Below are 20,492 nucleotides of genomic sequence, written 5' to 3'. Positions count from 1 at the left end.
GCCCACGTGAGCTGGAAAATGTTGAAAAGTGAGGAGTATACGGTTACATATCAAACCCGGAAACGGAAACGTTGAAGTTGGAGGCCGGGGGAGTTGTCGATGTACAGTATTTTGAACTGCGGTGAGGGAAGGGAGCGCCCGAGGACGCGGCGCGCTGCAAACTGGCTGTGAGTTTCCCGTGGTTAGCTGATCTCTTGCTTTGCCTGACTTGATTTGCGTCAGTCAGATTCGTGTATAATTAGGAGGTGGGGTAGAAAATAGGGGAATCGCTCCTGTCCCGGAGGCTCTGCTTTTTTATTTCGATTCCCCTCCCCTTTTGGTGGGCTTGGGGATGGAAAAATTGTTAAAAGAAGGAGGGAGGGGGAAAAACAACAACAACGTGTACCTCTAACGTGCATTAAGCGCAACGTGGTATTATGCGTGGCGAGTGAAACTACACGTGTTTGCATTGAAGTGAGTTCCACATGGTCTTCTTTCCAACTAAGTGTTCATAGGAGTTACGAATACAGTATTTGTTTGGAAATAAGTCCCATTGAAAGCTGTGGGTTTTTGTCCCTACCCCCCCCCCCGTGAAGGTGTAGAAATATCTGGCTGCATTAAGAACTATGGCAGGCGATGCATGTATTCACACCAGTACAACCGTATCTGTAGTGTACTTTGCAGCGACTGCGTATCAAAATCCAGTTGCTTCCACACTTAACAGATATTTAATTATGGGTGCTGTAACCACTCTTCCTGGAGATTACTATCACTGAGCACGCACCACCCCGGAGTAGTTTAGTTTACCCCTTGGCAGTCCTGTTTAGAAATCCTTGGTAATGTCTGCCAATAATGTATGCATGGGTAAACCATATTTTTTTTTGGAGAAACAGAAAAGGTTAAACTACTAATGTTTGTGGGTTGAGTGCAATGCCTTTTTCATTTTGAAATGGAGGTACAGTAACATAGTTGGGGGATTCTCTACCAAAATGCAGGGAGCCTACATTTTGTATCACATGCCTCTGGGCAAAACTCTGCTCTCTTGCCAGCACCCACCCACTCCCCATGCATTTCTGTTGCGAGTGGTTGCAATAAACCTTGAGGCAAATGACAAGCATCCAATAGCTAGGAGTGTGGTGTAACAATTGGCACTATGGCAAGTTGAGGTGCTAAGGGATTCCCTGAAGATTTGCTTGAGCAAGTTCTCTTAATTATTTTGCTGTCTCAATTATTCAGACTGCCTCAATTTGTACTTGGTTCAATTATATCTAAACTGAAAAAACTAAATTGCTCTGGTTGATCATATTCACAATTTAACCTGATTCACAAACCATTTAACCGAGTGTTTAAAGAAAAAGTTTTGTAGGTTTTATCCTAATCATAAATTTGTCTAGAAGAAAGCTAACTAAAACCAGAGGGCATTTTTTTCTGGGATTAGTGTGCAAACTAATTAGACTTGTAGTTTCCTCCTGCGTATGTAATGTTCAGTAAAAATTGGGTGTGCATAGGATTGTTGCTCAGTGCACAAATATGCTGATAGTTGAGTTTTGGGGTGGGGAGGCAACAGCACCCCCAGGACCCCTATTCCCCTCACTTGCAGGAGAGAGCTGTGTGCATTCTCACGGAATGTCTTTTCTCTCACCCCAAACTAGACTGCAGCTCATATGTTTTAGAAGATACTGTCACATCAATAATGTTGTGTGAATCAACTATTACTTGTAATACTATCAGCTGGTAATTTTGTTTTGGACAGCTTCTGTACTGTTCCTGCCCCTGCCGCCCAAAGTCCTGTGTGCCCTTTGCCCAAGTCTGTTCAGCAGTGATTTAAAGTCACTATTATATCTGCTGGACTGTACTTGCTTTCTAAAGCAAGCAGTTTGAACCAGTGTGGCCTCATGGCTGGTGGTGGGTTAAACTAGCTCCTAGGAACCCTGAACTTAGTTCCTAACTTAGATTGGACTAACTTTATGGTGTTGGATAAGTCACTAAACAACAAAAAAGTCACTATCAGCCTCTGTTTCTATTTTACAGATACAGTGGTACCTCAGGTTACATACGCTTCAGGTTACAGACTCCGCTAACACAGAAATAGTGCTTCAGGTTAAGAACTTTGCTTCAGGATGAGAACAGAAATCGTGCTCTGGCGGCTCGGCGGCAGCAGGAGGCCCCATTAGCTAAAGTGGTACTTCAGGTTAAGAACAGTTTCAGGTTAAGTATGGACCTCCGGAACTAATTAAGTGCTTAACCTGAGGTACCACTGTATAGAGTAACCCTGAACCATCTTGGTAATATGATAGACTTTGTAAACTATGCACTTTAAAGGATAATAATTTTAGGAGAGATGTCTAGACCAAAGCATAAATGAAAAAAATCATATAACTTGTCTTCAAAACAGAATCAATTATAGCCTTTGCTGTTTTAATTCTGCAATCTATGCACTATAGCTGCAGTTGGAACTGGGTTTATTTGCCTCTGTGTCAGGTGAAATAGGATGAAACTGCTGGCATCTACTGATCAAGTTACTGATTATATATTATAACTTGCCCCAGGTTAAAGTTTAGATTGATGTGTATCTTATCTAAAGTGCAGAGCTGGAATGAATAGTATACATACAGTGCATATATAACTTTATTTGTACGCCACATTTCCACAGTTTTTTATGCTCAAGGCAGCTTACAACATGAAAAAAATACAGAACTGCAAAATAACACAAGTAGTAATAAACAATAAATAAAACATTCAAAAAATATACAACCATACGGAATAATTTCCACATAAATCACAAGAACTAAAATAAAAACACAAAAGAACTGGCAACAACAGCAACAAGACCCCCCTCCAAAAAAACCTCCTAAACAGTACCCCAGCCCAAGAGTCTGCTCATCAGCCTCTGCTAGTATACTGAACTGCACAATTTAAATCATATAGGTGCTAATTATGCTTTGTCAAATGAGATTCTTGGGCATTTTTAAAATAACATGTATTTTTCTTTGCTGGTTGTCCTCTTAAAGGCTTCCATGTCATATTTTCACAGGACAACGAATCAGTGTAACCAAGTGGTTAATATGCTAGCTTTGTACATGAGTTTGAATCCTAGCATGCTGGTTTCAAGGACCTCCCCAGGAATAATGATGAGGCTGAGGCTGCAAGTCATAATCACTTGGGAGTAAATGCCATTGAATTCAATTGGACTTTACTTCTGAGTAATTATGTATAGGGTTGCACTGCAAACCTGTGCATGCTTCCTTGGGAGAAAAGCCTATTAAACTGAATGGGACTTGCTTATGATTATGTATAGGATTGTCCTCCACACCTATATATATATATTTGTCCCTTCCAACTCTATGATTCTGTTCTATGATTTTAAAGACAGGGAAGCTATGAATATACATGTGTTGTGAATATATAATGTGGATAAGAGTTTTAAAGAGGGAGACTAGTTCTGCACACCAAGCCATTGTTTGCACATAGGCCCTGTAACTTAAGCTCGTTTTCCTCATTGGCAGTAACCAATAGGCATTTGTGATTATTTTATTAGAAATTTAATAGTAAAAGTAGGAATATAATTTTCATCCTGCCTTAATTGTCTAAAGGAGCTGGTGCTTAAATGGAGGAAGCAGTTTCATGGGACACTGCTATACAGCTGATCTCAGCAAAAGCTGAGGAAGTTGACAGAGACTGGAATCTCTTGAAACATAATTTCCTTTTACAGTTCAGCCAGCAAAGCAGCTTTTAGATTGCATTGTAGGATGTTCCTCTTTCATAAACAAAATACTTTTCAATCAGCACAAACACGTACAATAAGTCAAGGGACGCGGGTGGCGCTGTGGTCTAAACCACTGAGCCTCTTGGACTTGCTGATCGGAAGGTTGGTGGTTCGAATTCATGTGACGGGGTGAGCTCCCGATGCTCTGTCCCAGCTTCTGCCAACCTAACAGTTCGAAAGCACACCAGTGCAAATAGATAAATAGGCAAATAGATAAATACCTTCCCCTGCAGCGGGAAGGTAAATGGTGTTTCCGTGCGCTCTGGCTTCCGTTACGGTGTCCTATTGCGCCAAAGCGGTTTAGTAATGCTGGTCACATGACCCGGAAAACTGTCTGTGGACAAATGCCAGCTCCATTGGCCTGAAAAGTGAGCTGAGTGCCACACCCCATAGTTGCCTTTGACTGGACTTAACCGTTCAGGGGTCCTTTACCTTTACCTTACCTTTACCTTAAACTAATCCAACAAAGAGGTGAGCAGAATGCCTTTTAATTACTTTCCGTTCCATGCACGTGCACTTGGGAGTAAGACTGCAGCTGAATTCAGTGAAACCTGCATCTGAATAAAAATCCATTGAATCCTCAACTTTCAGGCAATAGGTGTGAAGGAAACGGGGAAGGAGTTAGTTAATGGTGGTATATTGTGTAAGTTTTGGACAGTGAACAGAAAGTTGAGAATGCAAACCTGATATTGCTCTGTAGATCTGCTTGTTATGAAACAGGCTCTGACCGTGGCTTTGGGACAGACCAAGAGACCTTGCCTTTATATGCTTCTCTAAGTTTGTCAGAAGATAAACTGATATCTTGTTCTGATAACAAGCAAGCATCAGGCTACAGGTACAGACCTGCCAGCCAGCTTATGCACAGATTTATTCATTGAAGTGCACAGACTTACGCTATCTTCAGGTTACATCCCAAGGTACATGATAGGAGAAGGAGAGGGTATGAGCTTGGGGAATACTATGCCTAAATCCCTGTGGTCAGTCCTTTCTAAACTCAGACTTGCAGCACCCATGCTTCACTTTTTGGAATAAAGCAAGCTCTTCTAATTTATAAAGAATAACTTGAGCTGCACCTCTTATTTAAGGAAAGCCTGTCTTTACAGTACTATCAGCAAAGGCACAACTCTCCCATCCTGCAGGTTACGTCTACAGTGATTCCTCTTAATATGCTGTTGGTTTAATAAAGGTATTGTCCAAATATGGATTTTTATTTTGTGTGTGTGTGTGTAGATGTTTTTTAATTGTTGTAAGCCACTGTGAACATGGAGTCTGCCATGGAAGGGCAGGATTTAAATTTTCTACATGGATAAAATGTAATATAATTCATCCTATTATATATTTACACTTTGCATTCCACTCTCTCAGTTTCAGCTTAAATAAGAATAATGTCAAGTCTACTACACATTCTGTTCTGTGTAGTGAAACAAATTGGTATAGCGTCCTAGTTAATATTTTTATTATTGCATTTATTTTAGGTAAAGATGTCTTCTGAGGCCAACTATGCTTTGCTTCATACTGGGCAAAAGCTGCCTCTTGTTGGATTGGGTACTTGGAAGAGTGACGCTGGACAGGTAAGCCGTGAATTTAGTGTTTGAGAGAGGGGAATTCTAGAACTCTATGCTAAAACCATTGATTCTTTTTCTTTTTCTTTTTCTTTTAATCTGTGGCTGCATAGAAAGGTGAGGTTGCATGACCAGAAGCTACTGTATGTACTCTGTGCAGATAGAACATTTTTCGATTTCTTAATTGTGATTAAATGACTGGGAGTTTTCCTCAGACATATGCATGTTGTGTTAGGAGCAAGGTGTAATAGAGAAGAGCACAATTACTTTTCTGGCATTTAAGCATGATACTGAATAAATGTGTTCATCCAAGAGCAGCAGTCATGAAGAATAGAGATTGTGCATGGATAGCATTAACCTACTTGTTGCACCTCCCCCTTCTCTCTTCATTTGCCTTCCTCTTTTTGATATGAAAGTACAAATGGATATTGAACTGAAATGGCTATCCTGAATGTAGATATAGCAATGCATGTTCTGATTTAGCTGGACAGTGGCAGAAATGTTGGATGGGTTTGGCGTAGTGGCTACTTGAGTCTGAGTCCATGTGCAATAGTGGCATGACTTAGTGATTCACTTTCATCTAGCAGTGAGAGATGTGCTGCTGAGGTTCACCACAGAAGAGTCCAGAAGTCAAATTCTACCTCAGCCACAGACCTGCAGAGCGTTTCTGGAAATTGTAGCTCTGTGGGAGGTAAATTACAGTTCCCAGAATTCTCTGGGGGAAGCCATGTGGTATTAATGTGACCTTAATTCACATCTTTGCTTGTCCATTTGAACATAGGTTGGAACTGTCTCTGCCTCTGAATTCTCTTGCACCATCTTTTATTCGTTATACTGATTGATTTTGCACATTCCAAAAGCAAGATAATGAAGGAGGAAGAACACCCACTTTGCATAAATTTTATAGGTCCTATTAAACAGCCAGTCTCCACTTCACTGAAGTGCCATTTGCTGGCTCTGCTTTTTCCGTGCAATTATAGATTCTTACAACTTAGTGGGGTCCAATATTCCTTTGAAGGGAGGCCAGTCATGTTACTAGTCGCAATTAATTTAATTAGTCTCTTTTTCAGTCTGTTTGTCTCATTCTCTGTCTGACCCAGCCTTGGTGGGAGGACACTTTTCTTCCCTCAACTTGGAAGAAAAATAGTTAGGAGGAGTGGGAAATAAGGATTTATCAGGAACCAACAAGCAGGGAGTACATATTCTTTATTTTGCCTTCCTGTAACTAATAGAGTAGCTTCAACATGGATTCTGAGGAGAGACTAATTTCCAGTCACAAGGCATGAAGCTTTGCATTCACTTTCTCCTTTGCACAAAAAAAGGGAGCCAGCTGAAGGAAACTTGTTCAGAATGAGATTAAACATTCTTTGGTATTTTAAATGTGTTTGTGGGAAGGGAGGGGGCTACTGGTTTGTTCTCTGTATTTTGTGTTCTCATTTTGTACAGTTTTGTTGTGAACCACACTGTGATCTTCAGATGATGGGCAGTATACAAATTTAATTAATAATGATAATTATAATAATATCTTCAGGCACTGATAATGGAGATGACGTTTTTGCATAATGTGTTTTTAAATGTTTAAAATCTAAATAATGATTTATTGATAATTGCCGGCAGCCAAAACTGGTTCTCCTACTCTTAATCACATTGCAACTGCAATGCTTATTAGGTGGAGACAGAACAACCAATTTAAATAACATGTTTTAAAGCTTTATTTGTCTTTATTTTACTTTATAAAATGAAATGTATATACAACTTGATTGTTAAACAAAATGAAAACCTCAAAGCAGTTTACAAAGTATTAAAGGCATCTGCAAGTTTCATCTTCGGTCAAATTGCTCTCATTTGGTAATGTACCACATTTAATTTTTCTATAGTGATGACAACGCCTTGTGTAACCTGAAGTGTGTTGCAAGAATTTAATAAGCTGAACTTCCATTCACAGTGTATTTATAGCAATGTCTCCATTTTCTGAATAGCCTTGGCATGATTCATTTTATGGTCACCATTACTAGAGGAAAGAAAAATCTTGCAGCTGGTGTTAAAGTGAGGGAAACAGAATTATTTTATCATTGTGACTAAGAGAAACTGATTTCTAATTAATGTGGCTTTTTAGAACATCAGAGCATTTGTGACACACTTTATCCATTGCCCAGGCTTCCAATAAGCAAAAGGAAATTAAATCTAAGAGGCATCAGAGGCTCTGATCTTTTTCTTTTTTAAAAAACCCTAACAAAAACCTAAAACCAAAGGCTCTTATCATCCTTTTGTGAATATTGTTTCATCTCCTTTCAAACAAAAAATGCAGGAGCTTTTATCAGATGAAACATCATCTAGGTATATTATTTATTCTATTATTGCCACGGAAACCTTTGCTAAATGTTGTTTGTTCTTCTCATTGGAGAACTGGATAAAAAAAACATTGCTTAAAAAAATAAAATAGGCATAGTTCCGGTGGGCGGAGGACAGGGAGAGAATGAGAGAAAATGTATTGACCTTGCTGAGAATCACTTACATACACATTATCTCTTTGTGGATGTGCAACCAGACAATGCGACTTGTGGTAGTATGTGTATGGTGTTCACTGTTAAATGATGTCAGTGCTCAAGGTGGCATACATGATTCTTCCCTCCTCATTTATTCCCCACAACACAGTGAGGTAGGTTAGGCAAAGAGGTAGTGACTGGCTCAGGGTCACCCAGTAAAGCTTCATGGCCAAGTGAAGACTTGAACCTTGGTCTGCAGGTTCTAGTCTGACATTCTAACCACCCCTACACTACATTGCTATTTGGCATAAACCACCTTAAAGTGTAAAGGGAAAAGGATAAAAAAGTGCAAATCTCTCATTTTATAAAATTATGAAACTTTCTCCAAGATGTATAGGCCTTTTGTCATAAGTTCTTGTAGATTTGGAATGGCACCGTCGGCTAAAATGAAGCAGATGTCTCCACATTCTTATTCAACAATCTCCGTATTTTTCTTACAGGTAAAGGAGGCAGTAAAATATGCCCTTAGTGCTGGCTATCACCACATTGACTGTGCTCCGGCTTACAGCAATGAAGGAGAGATAGGTGATGCTCTCCAAGAGATGGTTGGAAATGACAAGGTAAAAAAAAGGAGCAAGAATATTGCTGCCGCAAAAAGGCTGGGTGGGTGGAAGTTTCATGTTTATTTCAGATTGGCCCTGCTTACAAAGTGTAATTACATCTCCATATAAACCTACCAAGATGGCAATCAGCTATTGTTCCTGCTGCCTGCTGTGTGTTAGTGGGCTCTGTTGCTTTGACATTCTGCCTATCCCTTTGCTAAATGTCCTTTTGCTGCAAAAAAAATTCACAGGGCACTTTAAAAATATGTCTGTGGTGTTCTGTTGACTCTGGAAATGAAGCTTCCTTAGCATAATAGCACAGAAGGCACACACAAAAATCTAATCAAGGGATGAGAAACTTCTTGAGCACTGAAAAGATTCCCTTCCCCATTCTTTCTAAAAGGCCATTAAGAGGGAAGAGCTGTTTGTGACTTCCAAGTTATGGAACACCAAGCACCACCCAGAAGATGTGGAGCCAGCTCTAAAGAAGACCCTGGAAGATCTAAAACTGGAGTACCTGGACCTCTACCTCATGCACTGGCCACATGCCTTCGAGTGAGTGTCCGTAGGAAGGAAATGTGGAACATGAAACCACAGCAGCACTTAGAGGGTATGGGAGGGTCAGATACCTTTCACCATCTGCACAGATAGGAATTTGTTGTCACAGAATGATGAGCCAGCCCTGTTGCCCCTTCTGTTCCTCAGGTTTACAGCAAACACAGTTCGTTTTGTTTACCTTCACTGTTGAGGGTTTAAGATTCTTCTTTCTTTTGCAGAAGGGAAAAAGGGAGGAAACAAAAGCCTAATGAATGAAAACGAATTCTTAAGAGGCCTATTGAAAAGAAACCTGTGGTCCTTCAGTTGTTGCTAGATGCTAACTCCCATCAACCCCAACCAACTAGTGAGGGATTGTGAGACTTGTAGTCCAACCACAACTGGAGGACCATAGGTTCCCCACCCTGTTCTGTGCCAGCTTCTAGATTCTGTGCTGTTATAACCAAAGCTGTGGATTTATAGGAGTTACTTTTCCAAGGCCTAAGATGGTCAGTCATAATTCAATTTATACGGCCATAAATTTATATGGGTTGGTTTGTAGTTAACAATTAGTTAACAATTAATATCATATCAACTACCTGACCACATTGTAAGTGGGAAAGGAGAAGAGCTGGATCTGGATCTGGGTCATATGACATGGATTTTAGCAGTGCTTCTACTGAGTTGAACTTAAATAGACTTAAGATTGTGCTAGTTATCTGTTTGCTTTGCACATTTTTTATAATAGGCGGGGGGACAACCTCTTCCCCAAGAATCCTGATGGCACAATGCGCTATGACTACATTGACTACAAAGAAACTTGGAAGGCGATGGAGAAGCTAGTGGAAAAGGGTCTGGTGAAAGCCATTGGGTTATCAAACTTCAATAGCCGTCAGATTGATGATATCCTTGGCATAGCTTCTGTAAAGCCAGCTGTGCTACAGGTAAGGCAGATGCAGAAAAGGAGGGAGCAGGTTACTTTCTGAGATGGTTTTCTTGGCAGGGGAGAGAAGGTGGGCCATAAGGATGGATGCTTCTGTTTCTGTTGGGCGTGGGGTGGCTGTGCCGTGGAACTGCCTCTGCAGAATGGAACGTCCTGTACAAAAAACCCCGCTTGACTCTTCTAAGAAAGGTTCAAGCAGTTGGGACTTGCAGTTTTTACTTAAAGCGACTGTTTACTCTTAAGGGTTGGTTTCCTTTTAATATGAGAAATGCGATCAAAATAGCCCAGCTTTCCCACTCTTACGTTATCAAGATTTCTCTTTCCTTTGGTGGTTTTGTTTTTAGCTTTGCCCATGCTGTTTGAGGCTGTTATTTTGAAGAAGCAGTACTAGAGTAGGGGGTTTGACTCTTTCTCCTCACTCCATTTCCCTAATTTAAATTGGGCCCCCAACATATTGTTTGCTCCTTGGCAGAAAGTGAGGAGTGGAGGGAGAAGTGATGCATTTATAGTGAATCTCTTGACAAAAAGATGTGATCATTTGAGTGAATGGGCACTTCAGACTCACTTGAGCCATTAATAATCTTTAAACTTAATTTTCATAGCATACTATTGGTTCTGGTACCCAGTTTGAGAATGAACTGTGATAGATCGTGGTGAAGTGCTATCAACGATTAGCTAAAACATGTGATCAATAACCAGAATTCTTATGGCAAAGGAAAGGGTGGTGTACTGCTGCAGACTCTTGAGTGGCTTGCATGATCCTCTGCAACAGAGACATTTGTTTAAAAAAACCCTCTCTTAATAATGTTCTCCTTTCAACATTGATTTCAGCATGACACAACCGGTCTCACAGCATTCTTTACAGTATTTGCAAACGAGAGTCTGGTAATAGAAGGCATTTTGTAAAGCAATAGGGATCCTTAAGATCAGGTGTCTTGAGAAAGGAAGGGAAGCCAAAACTTGATTGTTTCAGAAAATATATACTTTTTTATACAAAAATTCTATAACGGCGTAAATGGTTTTACAAAGCTGTTATGCCTGGAGAGTGTGTTATCTGTACGTTGTCTTAATATAAGCAGGACTGCTGCAGAATAAACAGATTGCAGATTGTAGCTAGTATGTGTAGTAAAGGAAATGTTATCAGCTCCTGCAGGGTAGAGATAAAGAAATGGTCAGTGAATTGGGTTATTCAACTCCCAGTTAATCCAGCCCCAACCGTGATCAATCTTGCACTTCTGCTTGAGAATGTTTATGCCGGGCCCAGATGGTCTTCCAGCTAATTACTATAAAAAGTTAGAACAAGCATTATTTCTTCCCATGAAAGACCTAATGAATAATATTCTGGCAAATGGAAAGCTTCCGAAAACCTGGAAGGACAGCTTTATTACTCTTATCCATAAACAGGGAACAGATGCCTCAAACATGGCCAATTACAGACCCATTGCACTGCTAAATAACGATTACAAGATATTCGCAGACATTCTTGCAAATAGATTAAAAATGGTGCTGAAAGAGATAATTCATAAAGATCAAACCGGATTTCTTCCCGGACGATTTATGCAATCCAATATTAGATGTGTGATTAATGTATTAGAATATTTGGATATTAAAATGATAAACCAGCAGCTATTATGTTGGTGGACGCTGAAAAAGCTTTTGATAATGTGTCCTGGAAGTTTATGAAAAAATTAATGGAAGAAATCGGACTGGGAGAAAATATTTGTAAAGGAATAAATGCCATCTATTCGGAACAATATGCAAAATTGATCATCAATGGAAGAAATACTGAGGAGTGCAAAATAAACCAGGGAACCAGACAGGGCTGCCCACTGTCTCCACTGATATTTATCTTGGTGATGGAAGTCTTGAACAATCAGATAAGAAGGGATCAGCTTGTTAAAGGCATCACTCTGGGAAACAAAACATATAAAATTAAAGCTTTTGATCTACTTGTTATGACTGAAAACCCTAAAGAAAGTCTGAAAAGAGTGCTGGAACTGATTAAAGAATTTGGAGAAGTGGCAGGCTTTAAGCTGAATATAACAAAAACAAAAATGCTTGTTAAAAATGTAAGCACAGAAGAAAAGGACGACTTAGAAAACATATTGGGCCTGAAAATCTCTTCAAAAGCGAAATACTTGGGTATTTGGATCACCCCCAAGAACATAAACTTATTTCAGGATAATTACACCAAAACTTGGTTAGAGATTAGAAAAAACTTGGTAACCTGGAGTAAACTAAAATTAACATTTCTGGGTAGGATTTCCATTATAAAGATGAATGTGCTTCCAAAATTAATCTTTTTATTTCAAATGATTCCGATACTGGGTGAAGCAGGTTGTCTCAAGATATGGCAAAGAGAAATTTCCAAATTCCTGTGGGAAGGGAAGAAACCTAGGATTAAACACCTGATCTTAATAGACATAAAAGAGAGAGGAGGCTTTTCCCTACCCGACCTAAAACTTTACTACGAGGCAGCCTGTTTCACCTGGCTAAAAGATTGGTGCATGTTGCAGGATCCGGACCTCCTGGACCTGGAAGGTTTTGACAACCGTTGGGGATGGCACGCTTACCATCCGTTGGGGATGGCACGCCTACAATTTATGAATTTTCGCTTTTCCCCTATATGGAAAAGCGAAAATTCATAAAAATTTTACCAACCATATAATAAGAAAGTCACTCTTTGCTGTATGGGAAAAATATAAAGACCTGATGGAGCCTAAAGTCCCGTGGTGGACTTCTCCAGTAGAAGCCATAGCAGTAAAACGGAAAAATACTCAGGAAAGCTGGCCAACATATAAAATACTTCTAAAAAATGAAGATGACCAAATAAAATTTTAAAAAATTGAGGAAATAAGAGAACACATCTCAGACTGGTTCCAATTCCATCAGTTATTTGAAAAATTTAAATCTGACAAACAAAAGGGGTTCTCAGTAGAAATTTCCCGATTCAAATCTGATCTTGTAAATTCTAAAAGAAAAACTCTTTCCAAAACTTACCGACTCCTCCTTGACTGGACAGTCAAGGAGGAGGAGGTAACAGTGGCAATGGTGAGGTGGTCCCAGGATTTTGGCCATTCAATAACCATGGCCCAATGGGAAAATTTATGGAAGATCAATTGGAAATTCACAAACTGTTACACGATTAGAGAGAACTTTCAAAAAATGCAACATCAATGGTATCTAACACCATGGAAACTTTCAAAAATGTATAAAAATGTGTCAAGTAATTGTTGGAGATGCGGAGACTCAGGAACATTCTACCATATGTGGTGGATATGTAGGAAAATACAGGTATTCTGGGAGAGTATACATGCAGAACTGCAAAAAATGCTAAAGATCTCTTTCAATAAAAAACCAGAGGCCTACCTCCTGGGAATAACAGATTTGGATATTCCACAAAAGAGGAAGGGTATCTTTTTATATGCGACAGCGGCAGCAAGAGTTTTGATCGCAGCAAAATGGAAGAGTAATGAAATCCCCTCTATACAAGTTTGGATGCAAAAGCTGACAGAATATGCCGAATTAGATGGTTTATCAGAAAAAATAAAGAATAAATCAAAACAGGAATTTGTTTCTAAATGGGAGGTTTTCAAAGAATATCTGAAAAATAAATATAGCAGGTTAAATTCTGTTGCAGCATTCAAGGAACTTGAGTAATAGTTGCTAGGTAGATAGAAGAAATTAGATTTATTGAGAATAAGTTTAATTATGAAAAAATGTATTGGCAATAAGTAATATGAATTTGAAATATAGAATAGACGGGAAGTTGGGTCTTTAGTGTTAAGACCAATAGATGTTTTGTTGTTTGCCGGGAAAATTGTGTGTCTATGGTTATTTTTGTAATTTGTGTGTAATTTGGTATTTGTGTTTTTTGTGTGTGTTTTTTTTCTTGTTGTATAAATAATTTTTTTTTTTTTAAAAAGAGAATGTTTATGCCACAAGTGGGAGGGTTTCCTCTAAGAGCAGAAATTATGTGGCTTGTGAATGCCATACTGCCGCTTCTGTCCATATATGAATTGACCTGCATCTGCCTTTCCTGCTTCTGCAGTGCAGGTGGGTGTCCCCCCCCCCCTTAGCAGTCTTCTCATTACTATATACTGCTTTTTAAAATAGGTGGAATGTCACCCTTACCTTGCCCAGAATGAACTGATAGCTCACTGCCATCAGAAAGGGCTGGTGGTAACTGCTTACAGCCCTCTTGGTTCCCCTGACCGGATGTGGAAGCACCCAGATGAACCTGTGTTGCTGGAAGAACCTGGGATAAAAAAGCTAGCTGAAAAATACAGCAAATCTCCTGCTCAGATTCTTCTCAGGTAATAGCAGGCTAGAATTTGGTAGAGGACATGGTGAGGACTTACTGGAACAAATGGATCTTTTTGGTTTCTGTGTGAATTCACTATGAACTTTGTTTTAGCCCAAGGGGTGGGAAACCTCTGCTGTCGCCACCCGCCCTGGGCAACTGTTGCAGGGCTACAACTCCTGTCTAACCAGCCAGCAGATTGAGCAGGTGGTCCAGAATGATGAGAGTTGTAGTCAAGCAACATCTGGAGAGTCCACATGTTCCTCATCCTTGTTTTAGCCAAAATGGTCTGTTTAGCTGACTTTGGCTTCTAAATGGCAATAAAGCATTTTCAGCCGCCTCTCCCGTTTCTTATTTTGGCCTCTCAAAAGGCTGAAAGCTTATGGTGAGCAGTAGGCTCTAAGTGGGCTCAATACTTTGCAAGATAGAGTCAGCTCATTTTAAGAGAAGAGATACTGGAGGAAACAAAAGCTCCCCAAGTGAGAAAGGAGAACGTAATATCCAAGAATATGCTGGGATTTCTTGGCTATATTGCAAGCATTATCAGGGCCCAAGTGGGCTCAACTTTTCAAAAATAACCATTCATTTTGAGAATCCATTCTGATGTTTCTCTGAAAGGAGCTGTTTTGGAGCTCTGTCTTGCTTCCCAACAACTGAGCTTTCCCAGAGCTTGGAGCTCTGTCTTCTTAAGATTATGCTGTGTCACACACTGAGCCCCAAAGATGCCTTAGAAGGCATGAGAGGCCTGTAGAAACAAAGAGGATGGTAGCAGTGGCTGTGGCACGTACTATTTTGCTACCTGGATCGACTGTTTTGGATTTTATTTAGACATTGTGGAGGAATCACAGCTTCTCCTTTAACTCTGTGATAGATGGCAAGTACAGCGCAAAGTGGTCGTCATTCCCAAGAGTGTTACTCCTGCTCGCATACTCCAGAATCTCCAGGTGAGTGAGGCCTCCTGCCAGGCCTTTCAGAAACAGCACTGCCTTGGCTTGCAGTACTAAGGCTTCTGTTCTCCCTTTCTGTTTCCTTACTGACATTGTCTAAATCAGGTGTGGTCCTACCATGTAGTAGTTTTATATAGCCACTGCATGCATATTTTCCAGTTCCAGTTCCAGTTCCTTCTCTGCAGCAGCCACGCCATGCAGTGGCTGATCAACTCTTTTTCTACTATATGTATCAGCAGAGGCTTATCTGGGTATCTGATTGTTAGAGACTGGAACATACTAGTTTAGCACATCCAGTCTTTGTACTCTACATGTTCAGTCTGCTGAAGCTGACCCTCAATTGTGTGCATTCATTGCCATCTGTTTCCCGTGCCTCAAAGGGGTTTTCCTTTCCAGCTTTGATTTGGGTAGCTGTATTCTCTTAAAGCCTCACTTCAAACAATTTTAATTGTGCATGTTCCTTTTGGATTTAAATGAGTTCACCATAATCTTTGATCTTTTTCTCCAGGGCTTTTCTCTATAGTCCAGGCAAAAATAAATCTCTGCCCTCCCCATTTTGAGAGCATTGCTGAAAAATTACTCCATAATTTTATCACTAAGCCAGAACATGGCTTTTCAAGTGCTATTAAAATGAAGTTCAGAATCATGTTGGCAATATGATAGTGTTTTCGGGGAGATCCTCCCAAATTCTTTGGATTGTGTGTGTTGGAGTGGAGTGACTAGGAAGTTCCACTCTCTAGGATGACAGGAGGCAGGATTAAGATTATCTTCATTTCAAGGAAGACGGCAGGTTTTGCTTTTGCTTGAGATTATAAAAACCAAAACAAAACACAAAAATTGCATGACAACTACCAAACAGTGACAGCAACTCCATCTCCTGCATAGCAAAGTTAGGCAGGTGAAGAGATGAGCTGGACAGGAACTCTCTCAGAAGCAGATCATTTAACTTTCATTCCAACTTCACTACTGAATGAGAGGGCTTTGTGTTGGGCAACACTGGTTTTGCTGAAGAAGCCTATGAGAGTTCTTCCTGCTTCACCCCCCTTCACCACTACCCAGTCACCATTGCCTTCAGCTGGTGTTTAACTAGATTTGAGAAGCCTACGAATGAGAACTCCCTGATGGAAGTCAGAACTTTTTTCATTGGTCATCTTTGTGTCTGAAGATTTGTGGAGGGTAGCCAAGCCTCATATCACTAAATAAGTCTTCTCTTGGGAATTTGATGCTTACGTCTAGCAAGAAATTCAGGCTTCTGTTATTGAGGGAGAAACTGCCCTCTACCTCGAGGAAAGCAATAATAGCCTTTTATTATATGCTCAAGGGTTGTAGGGCAGGCTATTTGAAATTATTTAGCTTGTGAGCAGAGAGGGTTTCCCTAGCGTCTGTTTCCCATTGCAAGCTGCTGTGCACAAATGGTTCTCTGTCTCATTTCCAAAGGCTGGATCTGTTTTATAAATTCCATGCACAGTGGCCTTGCAAGGAAGCCCTTGCTTTTGGAGGAAGTCATCCATCTTAATTCTGCCTCCTGTCAACCCAGAGGGAGTTACTTCCACCTAATCTCTGCTATTCAGCTCCTTAAGGAGATTTGCTGATAACTGAGGAGCAAAATTTGTTTCTTTTCCACTTAGTCTTTAGTAGGGGAGATGCAGAAAAGAAGCATACTTCATATACACCGGACATGCAGAGTAGCTGAAAACATCTTATAGTGGATTAAAGCTGGTTTTTTAAAAAATAAGATAGCAGTAAGTAAAGAAAATGCTTATATGGCCCATCTTTTGCACAATGTAAGATTAATGCTAACCTGCTCAATATAAGGAATGCACTGTGACTAGAAAGGCAAGGTAGAGAGGGTTGTGGATTAGTGTGAGTGAAAATCATATCTTAAATAATTCCGTTTGAATTAGCCTGATCTTCTATTCCTTTTTCCCTTTCCTCTTCTATGAAGAAACCCTTTATGAGACCCCACATTTAAATTCTTCCCTGGTCTCCTTACTGGCCTTAGTAGGACCAACTTGGCCAGTTAGCCCTGGTGATCATTTGTTGTCTACTGACTGTTTTTTGTTTTTTTTCTTTTCCCAAAATGACCCCTGAATTCTTGAATTTTATTGATATTGATGCTGCATTTTTTGTTGTATTTTATGCTGTTTTATGCTCTTTTAAAGTTGCATTTTAATCAATGTTTTATATTTGCTGTTAGCCTCCCTAAGCCCAGTTTTTAAACCAGGAAAGGCAGGGTATAAATAAAACATTATTATTATTTAAAGTATCTGCTTCTGGTTTTAGGTGTTTGACTTCAACCTGACAGCGGAAGAGATGAGCTTTATTGGGAGCCTGAATAAGAACTGGCGATATATTGTTCCAATGGTTACGGTAATGTTGCCTCTTGCTCTCTAAGGCATTTTCACCATAATTGAGGCTTTGTATCATTCGCCTCCCACGAGGGTGTTTAACACTCTAAACCTTCTTATTCATTTATCCCTTAGTAACTGGCATTCAAACAAAACAGCTGAAGTAGAACTTGGGGTAACCCATTGTGTAGATGACAAGCTATTTACTTAACATGATTACTTCTTGTGAATGCTATTGGCTAGCAAGCAGTGCATCATTTGATTTAATTTTTAAAACAGGTATCAAATGTGTTGGTGTTTTTAGCTGTAAATTAGGCTTAAAATAATAAAATGAGAATTCCCTGGATGGCCTAGATTCAGGTTTGGGGCAAGTACTCTTTGGTGAAAGAGCCCCAGAAAAGATTTAAAATCACAAAAAGAGCAGTAAAGTAAAGTGCCGGAATATAGGCTGTTAGATCTTTAAAATATCCTCTTCTAAGTTTATTTCAAAGCTCCTACTTCCTCTTTGTGAAAGAGACCACGTTTGGCAAACTGAAAATGGTTTACTTACAAATTCTTCAAAGATCAGATTTATATGCTTTTCCAAACAGCAGCAAGAAAAGTATCTCAGGTTGTCTGATGAGAGGGCTGGCCCTGATAGCGGAGGATATGTGATAAAGATACAGAGGATTTTCCTTCTGTGTAAAAATAGATCAGATATTTTTCCTTGCTAAGAGAGATGCATGAAGAGATGCATGAAGAGAATAAATTACTAATTTGTCCTTGAAAAGTTCTGTAGGTTTCATTTTGCTCCCTGCCCCCCCTTCTAATGCAATATTTAATGAACAAGCAATTTTTAAATTTGCATTTGTGATGGTACAAGCTGTATTGCCTGTGTTGCATGCCCCCTAGTGGCTCCTGAGATGAGGAAGAAAACTATTCTCTATCAACAGAACCTTATTGTACATTATCCAAGGGTTTCTAGAAAAGCATCATGTTGCCCTCTTGTCACCCTTATTGGTTTTCCTTTTCTCTGCGCTCTGTGTGTGTGTATCCTTCAAAACATGTTCCATTTCCCCCAGTGTAATCGTATTCACACCTATAAACCATCTCATTTTACCATATGCAAAATACGTTCAAAACTTTCTGTCATCTTCATTGGAGACTTGTCCGCATGCTCCCATGTTGCCAGTGTGTTTTATAAAAGGGCCTCAAATTGGGATCAATGCTGTTTCATTAGATTCATGGCTCGTACTCAGCTCAGTAGGATTAATTCTAATTTTGCCTTGCTAGTATATCCAACATTCTATTACTTTAAGTTGCAATTGCTATAGAAGATAGCTGCTGCTTTGGTCGGCATCTATTAGCTGTGACAGTTTCCCCACTGGTTATGCACATGCACCTGAAAGCTAGCATTCATTTTCTAGAATAACTGTAACAATTGTACTTCCTTTTCACTTTATCTTTATCTTCTACAGGTCGAGGGCAAACTTGTTGCAAGGGACGCTGGACACCCCCTCTATCCTTTCAATGATCCCTATTAACTCCAGTAGTTTAGAAGACAGAAGATAGAATTTCACTCAAGACTGCCATGGGTTATTAGACTTAAAAAGACGGTTTCTGGGATTTTTGTGTATGTGGCCTTTATTTGTTTCTACATGTTTATAAAGAAATGAATGACAGGAATAGAAATAAATTGCAAGAGACATGTGTAAGCATTAAAAATAAATGCACAAGTTTGTAAGTCCCACCTTGGTCCAAAATTATGCTTATGCTATGACAAGCAGTGTTAGCCTGATTTAACACTGAATGTGCTCTAATTTCACAAGCCTGCTTACAGTGAACATAATTTGAAACAGAATTTGCTTGATACTGCTACTGCATTTAATGCTAGATGGAAATCGCTAACCCCATTGTGTATTAACTGAACCATCTCCTCCAGCCGTGTATGAACTCTCAGGAGGATAGTTTAAAACAACCTTTTCACATTTTTCTGTCAATCTTTTCCAAAATGCCCTCCCTTATTTACATATGTATATATGCATGTACTTTGTAATGGAAGACCTTCTTTAATTAATTTTATTTGATTTTAAATTGTTATTCTTTCCCATAAAGAAGAGAACAAAAAAGAAACCAGAAAGGGAGAGGGAAAAGTAGAGAAAGGGGTACACATAATCTTAATCATCACTAGAATCCTGTAACAGGTCAGACCTCATAGTGACCCATCGTGCAAACAGGTCTATTATGGAGTCCAAATGTTTGAGGACTTGCTAGTCTGTCTCCTATGAAAGCCACTTCCTCATAAGAGCTACTGTAAACTGATCTTCTGAACATTGTACTATTGATGGGATTGAAAATTATTTTTAGTGTTGAAATACCAGCTGTTTTGCTGCCGAAGTTGTGCTCAGGATTTAGCTATGCAGTCCTTCAGTGAAGTGCCGCACCATGGAGAAGTAATTAAGCTAAATGTCTACATCCATGAAATTCTGATTTTTTTATTCTTTATTATTTTACAAAAGGGAGCACAGTCACCCACTCCCTTTCATATTCTCTAGCTCCCTGTTCCCTTCCTCCCTCAACTTACAAAAATCCAACTCAGTGTTATTCAGGATGTCCTTGTATAGAAAAATTGTATTTTATGTGCGGGGCTGAAACAATCAAATCCTCAGGTATTCCTGGTGACTTTGATACACTAAGAACATTATGTCCAAACATGTGCACAGGTATCTTATACTGGAGTTGAAGGGGTACTAGTGTTTTTAAGGTAACTTTCGGATTGCTGCAGTAGGCTAAAGCGTTTTGAATTAAAAGCAGACATATATCCAGATCCAAAATACAAGCAACAGTTTTGTTATTAGTATTTTTCTTAGTAAAATTGTCAGCTGTCTGGGTATATTGATATAATGATTCCCTTGGTTGGGGTCTTAAGATACCTTGTCTGAAAACCTATATTGTCTTTTTGGTAAATATATTCAGTTTTGTATATGCTAGCAAGTGTGTATATGTCTGAAATTATTCCCAAGGAAGATTCACCTAGGTTGCA

The 20,492-nt window shown here is 39.5% G+C and overlaps 1 protein-coding gene across 2 annotated transcripts; it reads left to right on the top strand.

The window, feature by feature from the left end:
- On the top strand, positions 1 to 20,439 carry AKR1A1 (aldo-keto reductase family 1 member A1). 2 transcript variants are annotated; one of them, XM_081009532.1, is made up of 9 exons: positions 1 to 167; positions 5,221 to 5,316; positions 8,294 to 8,413; positions 8,799 to 8,950; positions 9,678 to 9,873; positions 13,989 to 14,188; positions 15,047 to 15,119; positions 17,406 to 17,492; positions 18,928 to 20,439. In XM_081009532.1, exons 2-9 carry the CDS (start codon positions 5,227 to 5,229, stop codon positions 18,991 to 18,993), a joined length of 984 nt encoding a protein of 327 aa, XP_080865658.1. In that variant the 5' UTR covers positions 1 to 167; positions 5,221 to 5,226; the 3' UTR covers positions 18,994 to 20,439. The 2 variants fall into 2 exon arrangements, with proteins under 2 accessions (XP_080865658.1, XP_080865659.1); XM_081009533.1 differs by having other exon boundaries at positions 98 to 181.
- The last annotated feature ends 53 nt before the right edge of the window (positions 20,440 to 20,492 follow it).

Source organism: Podarcis pityusensis, assembly GCF_964106645.2.
Source record: "Podarcis pityusensis genome assembly, chromosome: 6".
NCBI lineage: Eukaryota > Metazoa > Chordata > Lepidosauria > Squamata > Lacertidae > Podarcis > Podarcis pityusensis.
The sequence above is the reverse complement of the archived record's forward strand: the minus strand, read 5'-3'. Positions and strand labels throughout refer to the sequence as shown.